General features: G+C 39.2%; 1 protein-coding gene across 1 annotated transcript in view; it reads left to right on the top strand.

The window, feature by feature from the left end:
- The window catches only part of tmem198aa (transmembrane protein 198aa), a 38,521-nt gene that overhangs the window by 14,255 nt on the left and 3,639 nt on the right, over nucleotides 1-20,627 (top strand). The window contains exons 2-6 of the mRNA XM_004555498.4: nucleotides 1,800-2,050; nucleotides 8,344-8,582; nucleotides 9,133-9,345; nucleotides 9,834-9,957; nucleotides 20,069-20,373. Of these exons, the coding sequence (XP_004555555.1) occupies nucleotides 1,912-2,050; nucleotides 8,344-8,582; nucleotides 9,133-9,345; nucleotides 9,834-9,957; nucleotides 20,069-20,373 (1,020 nt within the window). The 5' untranslated portion in view covers nucleotides 1,800-1,911. The remainder of the gene's footprint in view (nucleotides 1-1,799; nucleotides 2,051-8,343; nucleotides 8,583-9,132; nucleotides 9,346-9,833; nucleotides 9,958-20,068; nucleotides 20,374-20,627) is intronic.

The raw sequence follows: 20,627 nt of genomic DNA on the forward strand, positions 1-20,627 counted from the left end.
AACTAACTTTGATCAGTTTATCACCTGAGAGCAGAAATGCTTCTAAAAAGACCAAAGTGGAAGTCATGCACATTTTAATCCTACAAAAGCCCGCAATCGCTTGAAGAAACATATGACAAAGGAGTTTCTGAACAGCGTGTGTTTGACACCAGATGGAGCTGATCTCCTTGTGTGTTTTTGTGGCACAAAGAAGATTCATTAAGAATGAAGTTATCAAGGAGACCGTGTTATCAGCGCTAGAATATGGTACATTATGCAAAGGCACATCTCCTAGAAAGCAAACTGTGAACTTAATAGCTTCTCATAACATAATATTAAGAGCATCCAATGCATCACCTACCCTGTGTATTTACAAATTAAAGTCAATTACACATAGCCACCCATCTTCTTCTGCTTATCCGCCTCGCCTATCCCAGCTATGACAGCAGGAGAGAAGGGGACGGCTCATCAGTCTGTAGCGGGGCTAACACAAATAGATAGACAGGCATGCATTCACACTCATATTCACATCTAGAGCCACTTTAGAATCACCAGTTAACCTAACCATGTTTTTGGACTTTGGGAGGGTCCCAGTACCCAGAAAGAACCCACACAGGTACAGGGAGAACATGCAGAATCCACACAGAAAGTATTAAAGGCCAAGGACCTTCTTCCTGTGAGGCAACAGTGATAACCACTATATACTATGTATAGTAATATACATAGTAATAACACTGATTTACTAGTACAATATAACCTTGCTTTTACATTAGTCATTGAACTTTGGATTTAGTTATCTATACTTAATTGTGCATTATTTTTTGTCTATGCTTTTCTATACATGCATATGAATTATGCTTATTTTTTATATATCTATTTATATGTGTTTATTACTTTATTTGATCAGGAGTAGTATCCTAATATTGTCATTATATTCTGGTTTCACTCAGTACAGTCACAACACAGGCTTTCTATTGTATTCTATTCTATTCTATTCTATTCTATTCTGTTCAACACTATATTGTTATACTGAAGTATGGACTTTGTGAATTATCAACTTGTTTTTCTATGTCAGAGAAATATAGACCTAAATCTACAAAAATCTTTATTTTCATTAAATCATAAATTTGGTTACTTAAAATACTAATTTTAGATTTAGGTGTTACAGGATCGGTATATTCTTAACCTGGGTAAATGGTTTAAAAGCCCAGTAGAATATCTGAAAAAGTTACAACACAGAGTATTTGTTGAAAACAAGGAATATTTGTTCTTTTAGGTCATGTGAAATGTTCGCAGAATGAATGGTTTTAGAGAAGAGTTCATGTAATATTTCAGTGAGTGAACAGATCAGTGGCAGAGTGCAGGCACAAGCACTGATGTGAAATTATTAAGGGGTTTTTACATTAATCGTTTCGTAAACCTTAGCTCTGGCGTACAAATAAGAGGTCTACAAACAGCCTCTTACTTGTGTCGCAAATTTCCCACGCCATGCAAATTTATGCAAATTCATTCTGTTGTTTTTTTCCATGGCAACAACTTGAATATGTGTGTGTGTTGCATAGCTCCTGCAACTGGTCGAACTTTATACTGTACAGCCAAGTGAATGATAGTGGCTGAATTGCATTTTATCTGCAGCAGTACTCATGGTTGTGCTGAGATGTTTCTTTTTTCAGAAATATGGAGCATGCTTAGTGTATAGTCAGCACTCAGAGCTGAGTACTTAAAATGAACAATCAATAATAATTCTCTCTTTCTTTTCCTCATCCCTTCTCACTGTTGCCCTCTCTTTCCATCATTCTTTTTTTCTGTCCCGCCCTTAGACACGTCTCCGTGGGTGAGGCCCACTGATCCAGAAATTCCTTCAAACCCCCTCAATCCCTTCCCCCTACCCTCTTCTCTCCTTTAGACCCCGTCGCCTCCACTTTATCCACCATGACTTCCACAAGCCAGCTGTTTGGCTTGGCTGAGGTGGGGCTGAGGTGTGACCAGGAGATTGAGAGGAGATATGAGATTGTGCCCTCTGTGGTCTGCTCCATGTGCTGCCTCTTTGGAATCATCTATTGCTTCTTTGGTAAGTGATTAACTAAAAAGAAAGAAAGAAAGAAATCAACATTAATGAAAATTTTAATAGCAGTTTCTATCTTAAATATGAAGCACTTTGAACAGCCAATTATATTAGTTTATGGAAAAAGAGAGAAAAAAAGACAGCAAGGTTACAAATTGCTGGAAATGTCAAAGTAAACCTCCAATATTATAAAGATAGAATCATCTTAAAATGTATCCAAGATCAATATATGACTTTCTTTCATCCATTATGCTCTAATTCTAAGTTACCTCAAAGCAACTCTCTTGCATACAGACTAGAGCCCTTCTGTGTGGCCATCTGCCAGCAGCAGTAATAACAATGGAAACGTTGCGAGTCAATTTATTTTTATGTACAAACGCTGATTAAAAAATTGCTAAAGCATGGTGCCAAAACCCCATGAAATCCCTACTCATCATTTTCAGTTCATCCTGCTCTGCTGGTCTATGTATATTATTGATTTAAGGGCACTACAGTGTAGTTCTCTTGTTTCTGACTCTGTGAGTCAATATTGAGTTCTCATACAGCAGCAAAGACTACTGTGACTTTAGTGGGTGTGTGTTTTTGCTTCACTTTGCTGAATGAGTTGCACTAAAACATGGCGAACACACAGCGTGGACTGAGCTCAAGTAAAATCCAGATATTAAAGCGATCGCGATCAGACTAAAACATGCTGTCATTCCGCTTCTTATTCTAAGTCATGTTTCTTTTTCTTTTAACTAAAAGTTGTAGGAATACTGATTTTTTTTTAAACTTGCACAAAGTTTTGCAATTAATAAAAAGTGCCGTGCCAAAAAGGCAGCAGACCTCCTGTTGTGTGTTTTTTTTAATCTCCTCTGTGTCTTCAAATGTCTGGACTCATACTGTATGCACAGGTCCATTCATTAAAGAACGAAGTCCTTATTGAGGCTTAGTTTTGTGCTCAGAGAGAGAGAGACTGCATTTTATTGGATCATAAGTGAGGGGTCACTCTAATTAGTTTGGATGCAAAGTCATTACAGGAATGTGTAATCAATAAATAATCAGGGTAAAGCAATCTCCCTGTTTATCTAAAGGAATGATTAATGTGAGAAATACTCACTTGCAGCTATTTTTTTCATTTAAGTGCCGGAAATTTTCATCTTCTCTGCTTTCTGCAAGTTAATGATAGTTTGGCACGGCCTGTAGGAATGAATACACATAAGATCAAATGCATAGCCTACTAAACTGGGATTTTTCTGTACTTTCTGTACCCGAGAAGACACTTTTCTTATGCATTTATTGATATTGATGTGATGTGATATCCATCAACCTTTCCACAATGATTTCTTTCTTCCATAGGAGAGGTGATCTTACTTTTGCATACAGTGTTTTGTGTACAGACAAATGAAATCACACAACACAATAAAGGAGTAATTCCTCAAATTCACAGGTGTGTATTTAAGCCTGAAACGTGCAGCTGCCGGTGAAACAAAGAATTTATCCAACATAGATATATTTTCTGGTATGAAATCCTTGAAATGATTTAGGTTTTCTTTTTTTTTTTTTGGTAGTCTTGCATGGTCAATATCCAGTCAAAGAAAACACATGAAATTGGAGTCAGATTTAGAAATGGTCTGTTTGTAAGCCGGTGGAAAATCTATTTTGACAATGAAAAAACAAATAAACAAAAGATAAACTACTGTCAGTATTTACAGGAAACACACAGTGTCAATTTAGTGACTGAAAAGCAGAGGCATGTTTATTTTTGTGGCAGGTCTCATTACATATGTATTTTTAGGAGGTTTTTTTCCCTTTTTAACCTGAATAATTTGAAGCAAATTATATGATTTACGAAAGTTTGCAGAACACAAACTTGTGTATTGAGCCATATTTCATGCTTAAAAGAAAAAAAAATATTATTATGCGCCTGATCTGCATTTGATTGTTGCCACTAGGATAGTAAATAAAGTTTTGGTGCTGTAGGCAGATCTATAGGATTTTAAGCAGAGAAGCCCCTTGTCTGGATTAATCCTGCAGTCGATTGGAGATGTCAGGTGCAATCAGGGAGCAGCTGCCCCAACCTGCAAGAGCCCCAGAACAACCTGTATGCTGTTTTTTGGATGAATATTGATGTATGTTGAATATGTTGAACCTCTGAGAAGGCACAAGGAGGGATTGAGAGCACATAAAAAGCATTAACATTCACTGTATACACCAGTAATACACTAGTGTGAGTCAGGCTCCCTGGGATTTTTTTTTTTAAGAAATTTGACAGCAAACACATAATGTTTCTTTTATTTAAAAAGGGGTATATCACACTGTTATTCAAAGATATTGCAAGAGCAGACTTTTGGCGTTTTTTTGGGAGGGGCAAATGACTCTTCTGATCAACCTAAGCTGAACCACTAATTGTAAGCATAACTCCTTACTGGTTAGTTATACAGTTCAATTTGAAAGAAATGTGAAAACAAATTGCATTGTGATCCTTGTTTTGCAATCTTAAAGCACTGCTGTAAGATTTAAAGTCTCAATTTGCCCATCATTTCTTTATATTTTCTGACAAGGAGCCAGACTTTATTGTATTGTTTTTAAAGTGGCCTCGAGCAATAGTTCATTAGGCTTTCTAAAGGTCTTTTAAAGCTTTTAACTGAAAAATGGCTGTTTTTCAGTTCATTCTAAGTACCTTTTTATTTATTTACATCTATTTTTTTTAACTTAAGACTGACCAATGAATCTTTCAAACATAAAAAACGTACCTAATTCAAGGGAGGAACTGGTGTTGCATCTACAGATAAAGCAACTTGTTACTTATTTAATGTGGGATCATTTTGACAAAGAATGGAACAAAAGGCATTCAGTATCCAAAGAAGAACTCTGAATGTCCTTCAAGAAGCCTGGAGAACTTTTCCTGAAGACTAGCTCAAAACCTTTGAAATGTGTATAAAGAACTGCTGCAGAAGTCATCACTCTTTTTTTTTTTAAATGTCACATTCATTTAGTAAGAATCCAAAATGTGATGTCCTTGTTTCAAAATTTTTGCATACGGTACAGGTACATGTTCTTATTTTTATATTAGGATAAAAGTGTATACTGTTATTATGCTGCATGGTGCTGGCTGTGATCGAAGGTGTCACCAAAAATCGTTTCTTACATCCTGCCAAAAAAATCAACAGCAAGAAATAAGAGACATCAAATACACGACAGCATAATTTTACTTCAAATTCTTTACCTCCTCAGTCCTACTAGTCTGTTTGTCTCTCTGTTTGACTCCATGCATTGTCACTCTCGGAGCTATAATCACTCTTCTGCAAATGAGATGCAGAGCATATTGTTGATGTTTCTTGGAAACCCCGCAGTCACATTTGAACAATATGAAGAAAACCGTTATCAGCAGGAAGATTGATTCTCCCTGCTGATAAAGTCCTCTTGGTACTGCAGAATTTAGTTTACCTCCAATGAGTTAGGAAGAAAGGGTTAGCTGTCATTTATTTGAGTCAGAATTACAAAGTTGTGGTGGAAATGATGAGTGATGTTATTGGAACAAGATGGATGAAGCAGAGAAAAATGTCGAAAGACATGCGTGAACAGATGGGAGGGTTTGATGGAGGGAAAGTAGGGAGAGCAGAGGAGAGGAATGAAGGGAGTGGGAGGGATGGGAAAAAGGTGCAGCAGCAGAACTGATGAAAGGATAGCAGCCTAATGAAGGGAAAGAAGAGGAAAAGATGGCAGAAGTAAAGGAAAAACAATTTATTTTAGAATTTGTTTGCTGATTTATGGGGACCATCAAATATGAAAGAATATTGTTGCGGATTTGTGACAGCTGCTGACCAAACACATTTTCTGCTAGCTGTAGATGTTATGGAAATGCTTGAATTACTCCGTGTCAGGACTTGTACCCCTTGAGGCATTCTGTTACAGAAGAAGTGCAAACAGCTGTGATGAATACAGTGGCTTTCACTGCACACAGCAACTGAAAGGTATCTAGGAAAACACACACGACAGAGGGGAAGGAATAAAGGAAGCTACAAGAAGTGTGTCAAATAAATGAGGTATGGTCACAAGGGGGGAGGAGCACGGATGGTGGTTAGGATGAGAAGAGGAGCATTGTTTGACTCAGCTGTGCAATGCCTGATTACACAAAGATAACAATCTGACGTTGGGTCCCCTCGAGACAGAGCCCAGTCAGAGAGACGGAGCTACTGAGTCGACATAAAGGGGGACACAAACGTTAATAAACATAGAAACAGGACAAGGAGATTTAAACTATTGATAAGACGAGCCTTTAATCTTTCAGAGTATTTTTTCTTTGTTTTCATTGAGTTAAAACACTTTAAGATGGAAAGAAAGCCAAGAAGGACAAGAGGGAACATATGGGGGGAAAGAGCAGCTGTTCTATTCATCGAGCCTGCTGACTAATGAATGTGGATGACCTTTAGTAATATGATGATGATCATATTTTAAAGCAATTTCATAAATGTTTATAGAGCGAGTTTATCGCTTCTCACCATTCTGCGGAGAGGAAGTGCCTCTCTCTTTCTTGCCCACCATAGCGTGGTTGCTGTTTATCATTATTTTTTTTCTCTGTTCATTATGCTTTCTCCCTGGCATATTTTATCTTTTCAAATGAAATACGATAAGATCCTTTTAATTTCAAGAGCCATTTGAAAAACCACAAACAGCGTATAGTTAATCACTGGGCTGAATGGAGAAAACAGTGAGGTGTAATTACAGAACCAAAGCAAAATGTTAAATCAGGAAACAAATACCTGTGGCACTTACTGCTGATATACACTAATGGTTTTTACTGTTCCATTAAAAATGTAATTTTGTTCTGCCACAGTCATGGCATCATCCATCCCATCAGCAGCTGTAAATGTTTATGTCTCACTAAATCAATGTTCTTTAAAGTAGTCTATAGCTTTTAGATTTTTCAGTAAGTGTGGCCAATGATGAAGACAGATAACACAATAATTAATGTAAGTTCATGTTCAAATTAAGAAGAATCAAAATTTGGAAACCAAAAGGTTTTCACAGGTCTGCAAATACATATATATATATATATATATATATTTTTTTTTTTTTTTTTTTTTTTTTTTTTTTCAGCTGCATGGGATATTTTTGGTAAACTTGATGTTTTTTAGGGTGCTGAATCCAAAAATGATCTCCATTTCCCTCCATTATGTACAGGTTTGTTTTGCAAAACATGAGGAGTTTACAAAAAAAAGTACAACAGAGATAAAAAAAAAAAATCTGTATTTTATTACAATCATCCATCCGTCCATTCATTTTCTTCCGCTTATCCGGAGCAGGGGCAGCAGAGAAGCCCAGACCTCCCTCTCCCCAGCCACCTCCTCCAGCTTGTCCAGGGGTCCTGGGTCTGCCCCGATGCCTCCTCTCGGTGGGACATGCCTCACCCATGAGGCGCCCAGGGGGTATCCTTGTCAGATGCCCAAACCACCTCAACTGGCTCCTTTCGATGTGGAGGAGCAGTGGCTCTACTCTGAGCCTCTCCCGAATGGCCGAACCTCTCACCCTATCTCTAAGGGAGAGGCCAGTCACCCGCTTGCGATCTCGTTCTTTCGGTCACTACCCACAGCTCGTGACCATAGGTGAGGGTAGGGACGTAGATCGACCGGTAAATTGAGAGCTTCGCTTTTACACTCAGCTATTTTTTCACCAAGACAGACCGGTACAGCATCCGCATCACTGCGGCCGCCACACCAATCCATCTGTTGATCTCCCGCTCCCTTCTCCCGTCACTCATGAACAAGACCCCGAGATACTCAAACTCCTCCACTTGGGGCAGGAACTCATCCCTGCCTGACCCGGGAGTGGGCACTCTACCCTTTTCTGGCCGAGGACCATGGCCTCAGATTTGGAGGTGCTGCATTTTCTATTTGTATTTCTCTTGAGTCTCACTCACAGAAATATTAAATTAATGTAATCATAATTGGACATGTTTTTTTGACTCAAGTATAGGATACCAGATTTCAGTTTAAAAAGGGAAATTGTAGACTTAATTAAACTAAAACCTTGAGTTTTGTAAGAAAACCTGACGAGATGGAATTTCATGCATCTCTGGACCTCTTCTGCTGCTGTTTTCAGATTGCTCACACTTCATTGATGTGCACTACACGTGCTCCATAGTTTCAAACTGAAGACCCCTGAAGTTGAACTGTACTGTTGCTTTTTGTGTCTCATCTTGTCACTTTGATGTGTTTAAATTCTGTGTTTTTTTCCCCTCAGGCTTGTGTGTAGATTTTATGCATTTGTATGCTGGTCATATCTTCACATTGGTTTATTTTCCATCTGTCCTCCAGGCTATCGATGCTTCAAGGCCGTGTTGTTTCTAACAGGCCTAATGTTTGGCTCTGTGGTCATCTTCATGCTATGCTATAAGGAGAGGGTGATGGACACTCAGCTGAGTGTGGAGGCGTCCGTGGGCATCGGCCTGGGCATCGGGACCCTGTGTGGTCTGGTGACGATGCTGGTTCGCAGTGTGGGGCTGTTCATGGTGGGCCTGCTGCTGGGCCTGCTGGTTGGAGTTGCATCACTGGTGGTAATTTGCCTATTTTTAAGAATTATGTGTGTAAGCCAAATTATTAAACAATACATGCATTTGATATATCAGTATTACTTATATTGCATGAATAACACTGGAGCTAAGGATAAGAAAGTAGTTTTCATTGTCTATAGAGTAAAGGTGTATAAATTAACTGCATGCCATTACTATGTATCTGTAATTTTTGTAAAATAAACTATACATGAAAACATGACATTGTCAACAAATCCATCATGCATGTTTAGATATTTTCCTGGAACAATCCACACAAAAATGTCCCGGGTTATTTTTCCCATGATTCTCCCCTCCAACAAGTTTCATGAAAATGTGCCCAGTTGTTTCATTGCAATCTCAGCACCAAAATTTAGAGGTCTATATTTGTCCATGTGCCACTTCTGCAGTGAGTTTTGAGGAAATGTAGGTTTTGTAAAATTGTACAATTGTAGGGTTATTTTTTTTCTTAACTCTGAAATAGCATTTAGATTATGATCCCAAATTGATTCACATACAAAAAAGCAAAATGGAACACTTTTCCTGTCTCTCTTAGGTCATGGAGGAGTTCTACCACCCCAGAACAGTGTGGGTTCCTCTGGGTATTCTCTTGGGTTCTGGGACACTATTTGCTGTCCTCACACTACAGTGGCAGCGCTGCTTTGTCACCCTCTCCACTGCCACATTTGGCTCTGCCATCATAACCGTAACCGTGGATTATTTTATAGAGCTGTTCGCTTTGGTACACTACGTTTATGAGAGACTCAAGGTAAGAACATCAGGGTATGCTTCTGTGCATCTTTCCGAGTACATGTTTGTGAGAAAGACAGATATTATAAAAGTTATTAAAAAAACTTGTTTGTTATGGAATATGTAATTCTGACATAGTCCATATTCTGAAACACATATTCCAGTGATATGTGTGTCAGACTAAAAGGAGATGTAAAACATATTTTGAAAAAGGGTGTGTTCTTTTTGTTAGTAGAAACAGGACTACAAATACTTTTCTTCAAGTGCGGAATGTCGATAAAGGCCTTGCCAGGTCATATCAATTGTATTTATAGAGCATATATCAAATAATTGCCTCAGCTGGCTTAAAGACTTGCACTAAGTCTGCACACCCTCTGTGCTCAGGCACTTGGCAAGAAAAAGCTTACGGAAAAAAATCATTAAAATTGGGAGGAAATGGAGAAGATAAATTCTTTAACTGATCAGCAGTTAAGGATATAACTGACACTGGAACTGTATTTTTTGCAGGTGGATCCCAAGAAGCCAGTGTGCTGGTTTACTTGGGTGATCATGGGGGTGTGGCCTGTCCTGGCACTCCTCGGAGTGCTGATTCAGTGGAAAGTCACTGCAGAGGGATTTTCTCACACAGAGGGTGAGTGTTATTGCTTTATACACAACTAAACTCACCAGAGCAGACTGAGAATCTATTTCAATGTTTGTGGTTTTTTGCATCTTGCCAGAGGAATTTCTGGCCAAGTTTAAGTTTGTTATTCATTTTGTTGTCCTCAAAGCTTTTTTATTTATATAGCACCAAATCACAACAACAGTCACCTAAAAGCACTTTATATTATAAGATAAAGACACTACAACAATAGAGACAAACCACAACAACCAAATGACCCTTTGAGCAAGCACTTGGCAACAGTGGGAAGGAAAAAACCCTTTTAACAGGAAGGAACCTTCAGAGAACCAGGCCCAAGGAAGGGCAGCTATCTATCCCGACCAGTTGGGGGTGATGAGGCAGTAGGTTATATAAAATAATTTTTAAGTGAATAATATACTATCCATTGTCACAGCATGTAATCCCTAGTCATGGCTCAGATTTCCCTTTTACCCATTTTCCCCAGTTTACCTGGTTTCTTTTTTCTAGCACAGTCAGAAGGAGAATCTAGTTGTCATTCTGGTGGCTACAAAACCCACATCATCATAGTACCCAAGCCCTGGCGCCATGGCAGTTTTCTTGCACTGTCATAGCTGAAAGTGCAATTATCCATCAGTAGCAGTGGGCCATAATGGGAATGCCTGGAAAGAGGTCTGCTCCCTTATGCCCTTGCTTCTTTCTGCTACCTGGTACACAGGCAAATTATCTGCTTGTCATGAAGACAATCTCAGACCTCATACAGACCTCCAGATGTTGGTAAATAAGAAACTAACTCCATCTATTAACTTTTAAAATGCGAAAAAGCATTAGGAGGAGGGCAGTTTCTGCATTATTTGGTTAAGTGCTTTCTGATAGGTATCAGGCAACTAACATCTGTTGTGGACTCTTGATACCTCGGTAGGATTTACCATTGGTTCTAATTGCTCTGGGAAAACCTCCTGCTTTACCTGATAGCTGAAATCTCTCTTAAGATACTGCCTCTAATAATAGCACCCCCCAGGATTGATTTTAGTGAACAGTGAGTGACTTATGTGCACCATATTATCACTGGAGAAGATGGATGTGCAGTTATTTCAGTGACAGATTCTTGTTTGACACCTTGTTGGGTCAAGGGTTAAGTTTTTTCCTCTCCCTTAGGACAGTGCAGCTGAAGCAACATCTCTGCTAACTCTGTTATTTTATATTTAGCACATGGATAACATTAGGCAGACACAACGATTGTATGTCCTCCACAAAGGACACTGACAGGGCATGACCCTGTCAAAACAGCTTCCGTCTCAGTGCGCGTGCAGTACGTTAACACACAAGCTTGCATTGTAGCAGAAGCAAAGTCTACAAATTGAGCTTGTGCTCAAATCACAAGAGCCTTATCTTTGTCCAGAGGGATGGCAGTGGCAGACATCTGTGTATCAGTATCGTGGATTTCTTCATGCGCCTTCATTCGTATTTGCACAAGATATTTGAGTCACCCCCTGACTCAGTCAGTTTTAAGTGTGCTAGACACCCAATGATGCGCTGTCAAATCTGGCACATTAATGCACGTGGAGTGTTGGTCTAATCCCATCATGGATTAGTGAGTCTCATGGTGTGTAACGTCACAGTTCTCTGCTGTGTCACGTGTGTTGTGTGAAATAAACCAAATTTTAAAGTGCAAATTTAATGAAAATGCATTTATCTGAGAATGTTATGCTCGTCATTTCACAACTCACTTGGTTTGATCTGCTACTATTTCCCAAGGTGGAAAGTAACAAAGTAAGCATATTTTGTTACTCTACTTAAGCAGAATTTTCAGGTACCTGTACTTTAATTTTACTCCACACATTTAAACACAAACATCTCCACTTTTTACTCCCTACATGTTAATTTAGGTTTTAGACATTTGATGTAAGTAATTGTTTCGCATCACAGCGATTTGAACCTAAATGGAGGGAACACAATCCTAAAGGCACTCCCATTGGTGCATCAATCACCGGTGCTTATCACACACAAACAGACGAAAGAGGAATAAACATAATTTACGCATTTACAGCCTTTCTGAGGTTAAAAAAAAAATCCTGGAATGATTTGAAAAGCTGTTTTTGGTACAGAAGGTTGTTGTTGCAGTACTTCAGCACCTAGCTAGCGCTGCAGCAGAGGAGTGAGAAAAAAGGGAGCAACATTTTTAAGTGCAGTCATTTCTTACAGTTCAACAAATACCAGGAAACAGCCAAAGTTTTTCTGTACAGTTTGTTACAAGATGTGTCTGTTAGCTAAAGGTATAGCATCTGCATTTCACAGACAGAGAAAAGCAGAACAGGAGAAGAAGAAGAGAGTTGTTTTTTTTTTAAATTTAAGAATTACTCAGTGTTTCTTTGATAAACTTGTGATTTCAATCGTACATGTAATGTTGTCATTCAAGTCAGGCTTTTTTTTGAACAGATGCATGAAATTGTGTTTTTATATTTTAAAATGTCTTGCAAATAACTTTGAGTATAATAACTTTGAGTTATTCAAAGATTCCATGAAAAATGCTGGTCAGTTTAGTGCAGACTACATTGTTAGTTTTCTGCGCTACGGTGGACTTGGGTAGGGTAGTTGTGGTGTTCATGGTCAGTGTTAGGTTACATCATAGTAGCTGAAAGATGATAATCAGTCATGATGTCTCGTTAAACATTTGCTTATATCTTTCTAAATTTAGCTAAATCCTCAAAAATCAGCAACACAGGTCAGCTAATTACAGCCATAAACTAAATATAGTAAGCTTGTCATAGACATTACTGTGATTGTTTTCGCTGAACCACTACAGTTGATTTTGGGGTTTCCACACCTGCTGAATCACACTTTAACCCCAGACTGTCTCATTTTTCCTGTTTAATGTGGAGGCAAAACCACCCATCTGCAATGTAGGCAAATGCAAATAGAACTTTTTTTTTAATTCCCTTTGTTTTTCTCTGATTGTGCTCCACATAACAGCTGTGCAAGCTGAGTACTTTTGTTAGAATTTGAATTAAATTGAAATAAACTTTGTGTTCCTGTCAATCGCTTCATTGTGATATTAATATGACACAAGTATCAGTTAACTTGGCAAAAAAAAAACGAATAAATAAAAGCAAAATAAATACATAGCGGGTAGAAATGTCCTCTAAAGAGATTTTTTAAATTTTATTACTGAGTAATTTTTCCTAGCCTGTGCTTTTTCTCTTTTACTCAAGCAAAGAAGTTGAATCAGTATTTTTTAACACAGGATTCAGTACTTCTACTTGTCATGAATAGATAAGTGATGAATATATGTACGTTTGACACCTCTGTTCCTCATGTTTCCACCTGAACAGACATTTCATCACTTATCTACTGCTTATTGCTGTTTGTTTACATTACACTTTCAACACAAGCTTTTTCCAACTTTCAAACAGCAACCAAAACCTTAATCTTATTCCACATATGTTAATTAAGGATAAAAGCTAACAGATAAGAGACACATTAATGAAAGTGTCTTATACTAATATATACCCAGTAAGTAAACAACATTCAATGTACCTAAAATTCAGTAACTTCAGTCTGTCAGTTTAGTGCCAAGATAAACAAACAAGTCACATGTTCCAGACTGCAACACGCTGAAATGTCTGAGCAAAAATGTTTGATTTAAGTACTCAACCGTGTCTAGTTGATGATAGGAGAAACATGTTGTGGTGAGAATAAGGCATGGCGGGACCACAGATCAACATTCAGAGCCATTTTATTCACACTTCTCACCACAGAAAACACCCCCACACACCTGAGTCCCCGTGTTTTAACTCGGCGGGCGTGATTACGGATGCCGTGCAGGTGCGTCCACCCTCCCTGCACGGCAACGCAGACCACGCCCCACCACACATGGCAATCTATCTTCTTTGAAACTTGTAGTATAGATTTTGTCAAGGCTACTGGCCTGACAAATCCCAGCTATATGAAATCATAACCATGATGAGGATAGGGAACACTGTGTGTGCGGGCATCACTCTTGTGTGATTTTGTGCAGGGTGGATTCTGAATATACCGACACTGGTGTTTTCACCAGAATGTGTTATTGACGCAGCCTGCCTTAATCTGTTCTGAAGGCAGCCACAACACAGATGGCAAGATCGCACATACATGTCTTCAACACAATATGTGAATGCAGCAAACAAACACAATACACCCAAACAGACAAGGGCAGAGACAGAAACACTGCGGGTTAGAATCTCATTCACTGGCTCACTCGCTCGCTCATACCTCAACTAAAGGAAGAACAGACACATGCATATACATGCAGCACACACTCAGCCATTTGATCTTTGCCTGTGTTTGACTTGCACCGTCATACAGTGACTTAGAAGAAGTCACACATGTCCTCAAATAATGAGATTAAAAAGCAGGCTACTGCAGCTTCCAGTCAGAGGATGTGGGCTCAGAGATAGAGGAAGCTTTTCAATGCTATTTTCAAAACTGTGCAATTGTGAGGGGAAAGAGACCTAGGAATAAAAGAAGTAGATTACCACATAGTGTTTCTTGTGGAGAAATAATATAAAACCAGACCATTACATGATGACCATTCTTCCACGTTGTTAAACAAACAAAAATATGGTTTACTGCTATACAGGGAGTGCAGAATTATTAGGCAAATGAGTATTTTGTCCACATCATCCTCTTCATGCATGTTGTCTTACTCCAAGCTGTATAGGCTCGAAAGCCTACTACCAATTAAGCATATTAGGTGATGTGCATCTCTGTAATGAGAAGGGGTGTGGTCTAATGACATCAACACCCTATATCAGGTGTGCATAATTATTAGGCAACGTCCTTTCCTTTGGCAAAATGGGTCAAAAGAAGGACTTGACAGGCTCAGAAAAGTCAAAAATAGTGAGATATCTTGCGGAGGGATGCAGCAGTCTCAAAATTGCAAAGCTTCTGAAGCGTGATCATCGAACAATCAAGCGTTTCATTCAAAATAGTCAACAGGGTCGCAAGAAGCGTGTGGAAAAACCAAGGCGCAAAATAACTGCCCATGAACTGAGAAAAGTCAAGCGTGCAGCTGCCAAGATGCCACTTGCCACCAGTTTGGCCATATTTCAGAGCTGCAACATCACTGGAGTGCCCAAAAGCACAAGGTGTGCAATACTCAGAGACATGGCCAAGGTAAGAAAGGCTGAAAGACGACCACCACTGAACAAGACACACAAGCTGAAACGTCAAGACTGGGCCAAGAAATATCTCAAGACTGATTTTTCTAAGGTTTTATGGACTGATGAAATGAGAGTGAGTCTTGATGGGCCAGATGGATGGGCCCGTGGCTGGATTGGTAAAGGGCAGAGAGCTCCAGTCCGACTCAGACCCCAGCAAGGTGGAGGTGGAGTACTGGTTTGGGCTGGTATCATCAAAGATGAGCTTGTGGGGCCTTTTTGGGTTGAGGATGGAGTCAAGCTCAACTCCCAGTCCTACTGCCAGTTTCTGGAAGACACCTTCTTCAAGCAGTGGTACAGGAAGAAGTCTGCATCCTTCAAGAAAAACATGATTTTCATGCAGGACAATGCTCCATCACACGCGTCCAAGTACTCCACAGCGTGGCTGGCAAGAAAGGGTATAAAAGAAGAAAAACTAATGACATGGCCACCTTGTTCACCTGATCTGAACCCCATTGAGAACCTGTGGTCCATCATCAAATGTGAGATTTACAAGGAGGGAAAACAGCACACCTCTCTGAACAGTGTCTGGGAGGCTGTGGTTGCTGCTGCACGCAATGTTGATGGTGAACAGATCAAAACACTGACAGAATCCATGGATGGCAGGCTTTTGAGTGTCCTTGCAAAGAAAGGTGGCTATATTGGTTGCTGATTTGTTTTTGTTTTGTTTTTGAATGTCAGAAATGTATATTTGTGAATGTGGAGATGTTATATTGGTGTCACTGGTAAAAATAAATAATTGAAATGGGTATATATTTGTTTTTTGTTAAGTTGCCTAATAATTATGCACAGTAATAGTCACCTGCACACACAGATATCCCCCTAAAATAGCTAAAACTAAAAACAAACTAAAAACTACTTCCAAAAACATTCAGCTTTGATATTAATGAGTTTTTTGGGTCCATTGAGAACATGGTTGTTGTTCAATAATAAAATTATTCCTCAAAAATACAACTTGCCTAATAATTCTGCACTCCCTATAGATACTGATGCAAAACCAGGTAGAAAGATAGATGTATTATACATGTATAGTATTTATTTCTTCTGTTGTTTCTGAATAAAAAATAATGCAAGAAAAAGGAACAGCACTCGGAGATCAAATCCTCTAAACTGTTCTGCAATTTTAAAGAAACTGATCTGTATCAGCAGTGCAGGTTAATGGATTCTTTCTTTGACCGTGCTTTACCTCTCCAACATATTTCACAAAATGTGTCCTAGCAGCTTTGCATAAAAAATAGGTAAACAGAAAGACAAACAAGCAGCGCTGAACACTCACCTCTATCTCACCTTATGCCTTGGTGAAGTAAACAAATTATAACCATGAAATTTTTGAGAGATAGAAATTAGAACTGTTTGCCCCACTCCCCATGCACATAAAAAATATATATTACTATCATTATCATTAATTTTTTATTAGTAATTTTTATTATCAAACGTAGATGTCAGCGTTACATCTACATTACACAAACCTGTGCATTACTTGTACACAGTGTATACGTTGCTGACATTTTGCTACATAATTCTGCACTTTGGCATCATTGGAATGCGCTGTCATGCATACCTGTAAATAAATACTAATGGAATAGTGATGCCTGAATACTTTCTCTTCGACCCAGTATCACAGCAAAGCATGTTAACATGATATCGGGTTGTTGTCTTACACAATGAATAAGAGGTACACAACAACTGGGGGAGCTTTCTATAACAGCTTTCTAATAGTGTGGTAACTGTGCAATAATAAAGAAGTAACAATACGGAATAGCATCTTATTACCAATAAATTACCAAAGTAATATCCAAACAATAACCAAGTGATATTGTATCAACAGTGGTTACACTGAATACGGTTACAGTGAGATGTATGCGATTGGGTAACAAGGCACCAAAAACTAGGTAATGCAGTAGAAACAAGCAAATACCAATAAGGCAAACAAATTAGTAATAGTACCATAGTATTCTAGTATAACATCATATATAATAGCCTGCTAGCAATAAAATGCTAATATTTGGATGCTTGATTATTTTATGTTTATAATAATAAATTAACATTAGTTGATGCTTTATGATATAGGAATGCTATAAACATTTTATAACACTGGAATGCATCCAACCGTATGCCTTCTGCAGTCTTCTTTGTTTGACGGTAACAGAGTAAATACTGTGGCTTAATCATGTGGAAGCACATGTGGTAGTTTCTGTTCAATAACCAGGAACAAATAAAATTTTAATCTGCATATATATGAGTTTTCATTTGTATCACATTTGCTACATAAGCCATATTTTTGCAATTTAGTCATTAAAAATGTGTCATGCAATTTATATCATTTTTTTGAGGTTAAAAAAAAGTCATTCTGATGATGCTGAAGTCTCATAAACTCACAAAAACACATGTATCAAATATGACACACTGGGCTTTAAAGGGTTAATATCCTATTAAAGCAAACTTCAAGTAATATGATAATTATTCTTAAAGCATGTGTGGAAGTTACCACATTATTACTGAGCTGTAATGAAAAGTCCTACTATTATTTGCATTACTTAACGTCCACAGCATGTAATCTTGAATTAACTTTTTTCAATTACTCTTTATCTGCTAAAAGATACTCTGCTGGCAGTAAACGGAGGATGAGAAATTGTGTGGAGGAGAGAAGAGAGAAAAGTAAAGAGGAAGCAGGTGTACTGGGGGAAGGGCAGAGTGAGGATAATAAACTGGGGCACAATGGGTAAGCTGGGCACCCAAGTGGAGCTGTGAGGAAAATCATCTGTCAGCTGACTGAATAGTGTGCAGAACAGGGCCATGAATGAATTAGCTCGCACATGTTTGACTTGTCTCGACTGTTTTTTTCAGGGGGTTTTTGCCCCTCTGTGTAGATACTAATTGAATATGCACCGATTCACCTATGCTCATCAGGACTGTCACTGACATAGCCTCTCAATACTAACCCCAAAAGCATTTTTTTGTTACTTGAACCTAAACTCTGAAGAACCTTTTTAAAATAGTGGACCCCCCCCCCCCCCCCAACACACACACACACACACACATACAGAAGCATGTGGCCAGAGGGGCCTGACGTGGGGAGATCCAAGGAAAAGAAAGGGGGGTATTATTAAGCAGTTTCCTTGCCAGATGGTGCCCTGTTGTCCCCATGCATGAAGAAACAACAATAGACCTCTGAACACTTACACTTACACACGCACACATAAGGCAGCTGTGACCAGTACAATACATCTGTAATGGATAAATACTGGAGCTCAGATAATAAATATTACACAGATAGTGTATATCTAACCACTGAATGGAAATGCCTACAAACACCCATGCTCAAAAATACTCCTATGTGTAATGGACGGTGAAGCAGGATGGTTTACCGACATCCTTTTCTGGACAGGGTGCAAAAATAACACACTCACCCACTCACAATATGTCAGGAGATTGAACAGCTCAGTATAAGTACATGCAGAGAGGAAAATGATTTGTCTGCCAACAGACTGAACAGAATAAAGGAAATGAGCAAATTGGCATCAGTATTTTTACTTTTTTTTTTTTTATAGCCTCCGTTCAAAATAAACCTTGAGAAAAGTTTATCATCTGCATTTAAAGCTATTTAAAATATTTGTACAAGCCCTTACCTGATTAAAGGCCTTGCTTGTATTCCTTACCTTGGTAATTTGGTAAGGGCGATCGTGGCTCAAGAGTTGGGAGTTCGCCTTGTAATTGGAAAGTTGCCGGTTCGAGCCCCAGCTTGGACAGTCTCGGTCAATGTGTCCTTGGGCAAGACACTTCACCCGTTGCCTACTGGTGGTGGTCAGAGGGCCCGGTGGCGCCAGTGTCCGGCAGCCTCGCCTCTGTCAGTGCGCCCCAGGGTGGCTGTGGCTACAATGTAGCTTGCCATCACCTGTGTGTGAATGTGTGTGTGAATGGGTGGATGACTGGATATGTAAAGCGCTTTGGGGTCCTTAGGGACTAGTAAAGCGCTATACAAATACAGGCCATTTTGAATCTGTCTGTTCACTTGACTTAATCACTTCTCTTTCTTAGCAATTGTTTCAATGTCTCACTGTGGGATGGGCCTCCCTCATATTCCTCAAAAGGATTTATCTCATTAAGTCAGTCTTGATTGGCTGGTAATGGCAGTGACCGTGTCAGGCAGAACCACCCACCCTTAAGTAGCTTGCGCCACTATGCAGTCAATATTCAACACACCTGAAAGATAGGCTAGCTAGGCCAGGGGTGGGCAATCTCAGTCCACGAGGTTTTTAACCCTGCAGGTTTTAGATGTGTCCTTGAACCAACACAGCTGATTTAAATGGCTAAATTATTTGTTTTGTTTTGTTTTTGTAAAAAAAAAGAAAAAAAAGTTAAATGGCTAAATTAGCTCCCTCGTGGACTGAGATTGCCCACCCCTGAGCTAGGCCCTGATTAAGGGGTTGTCATTCCAAGACATCTGTGCGTACACTTTACTTTTGTCTGGTTCTACACACTGGAAAGTGTAGCCCAAACAGTACCACTGTAGGTCTTCACTTCTATAAGGGGGCTACTTGCTGATTGCTGGTGCTTGCTTGAGATGAGCTTGTCTGGCAGTACAAAAGGTCTCCATATCCGAGAGTGAGACATCAAAATCAATGTTCGGAATGAAAACTTTGGGTTATTTATGTAACCTCTGTTCTCACAGTAGCGCAAGTGAGATCTTTCACCAAATAATCCTTCTTGCTGGCTGAAGTGAGAAGAGGTGCTGCATCCCATAGCACAATGTCTCACTCATGCAACTCTGAGAACCGGGGTTACACAAGTACCCTAAAGTTAGTTTCTCTATAAAAGCTTTGCTGTTTTCTCTTTATCCTGAAGTCACTCCCTCTTCATTATCTATCGTTCTAATTTTCTTCTCCTTACCACTAATTATCAAAACTTTTTTTCTTTGACTCTAGTGGTTTTAAGTCGACAGCAGCGAAAGGTGCAGCTCATGCGGATTCGACAGAGAGAAGAGAGGCTGAAAAAGGAGAAGGAAAACAAAAAGAAGAAAAAGAGACAGAGCCAGAAAGCAGGGCACAAGCAGAAGACTCATTCCCATCACAACCACCAGCAGTACCACCACCCAGCAGCATCTCACCCTCATCACCAAACTCAGAGCTCTCAGCCTCCTAAAGTCCCTCCTCCTCCTCCTCAGACTGAGCCTGGCTACCACCGCAAAGCCAACTCCAAAAGGCGCTTTGATGGAGATGTGCTGTCTCCGGTAAGCTATAATACTGTATCTATTCTTAACAAGGTAATTCGATGAAAATCTGAACATCCTCAGTCCAGGTCATTAAAATGTTTGTGTTCTTCGGATTCTCTGAAATTAGATTTTGGATAAAATTCTACATTCAAGTCACAGTTTTAATTTGAGTAGAATGACATCAGTGTTCCACTCCGCACAGTTAAGTGACAAGTTCAGGACAAATAAGTGTAGGAAAAACAGAAACTGTTTTATTTATGTACAAATGCACT

Source organism: Maylandia zebra, linkage group LG16, assembly GCF_041146795.1.
Source record: "Maylandia zebra isolate NMK-2024a linkage group LG16, Mzebra_GT3a, whole genome shotgun sequence".
Classification (NCBI taxonomy): domain Eukaryota; kingdom Metazoa; phylum Chordata; class Actinopteri; order Cichliformes; family Cichlidae; genus Maylandia; species Maylandia zebra.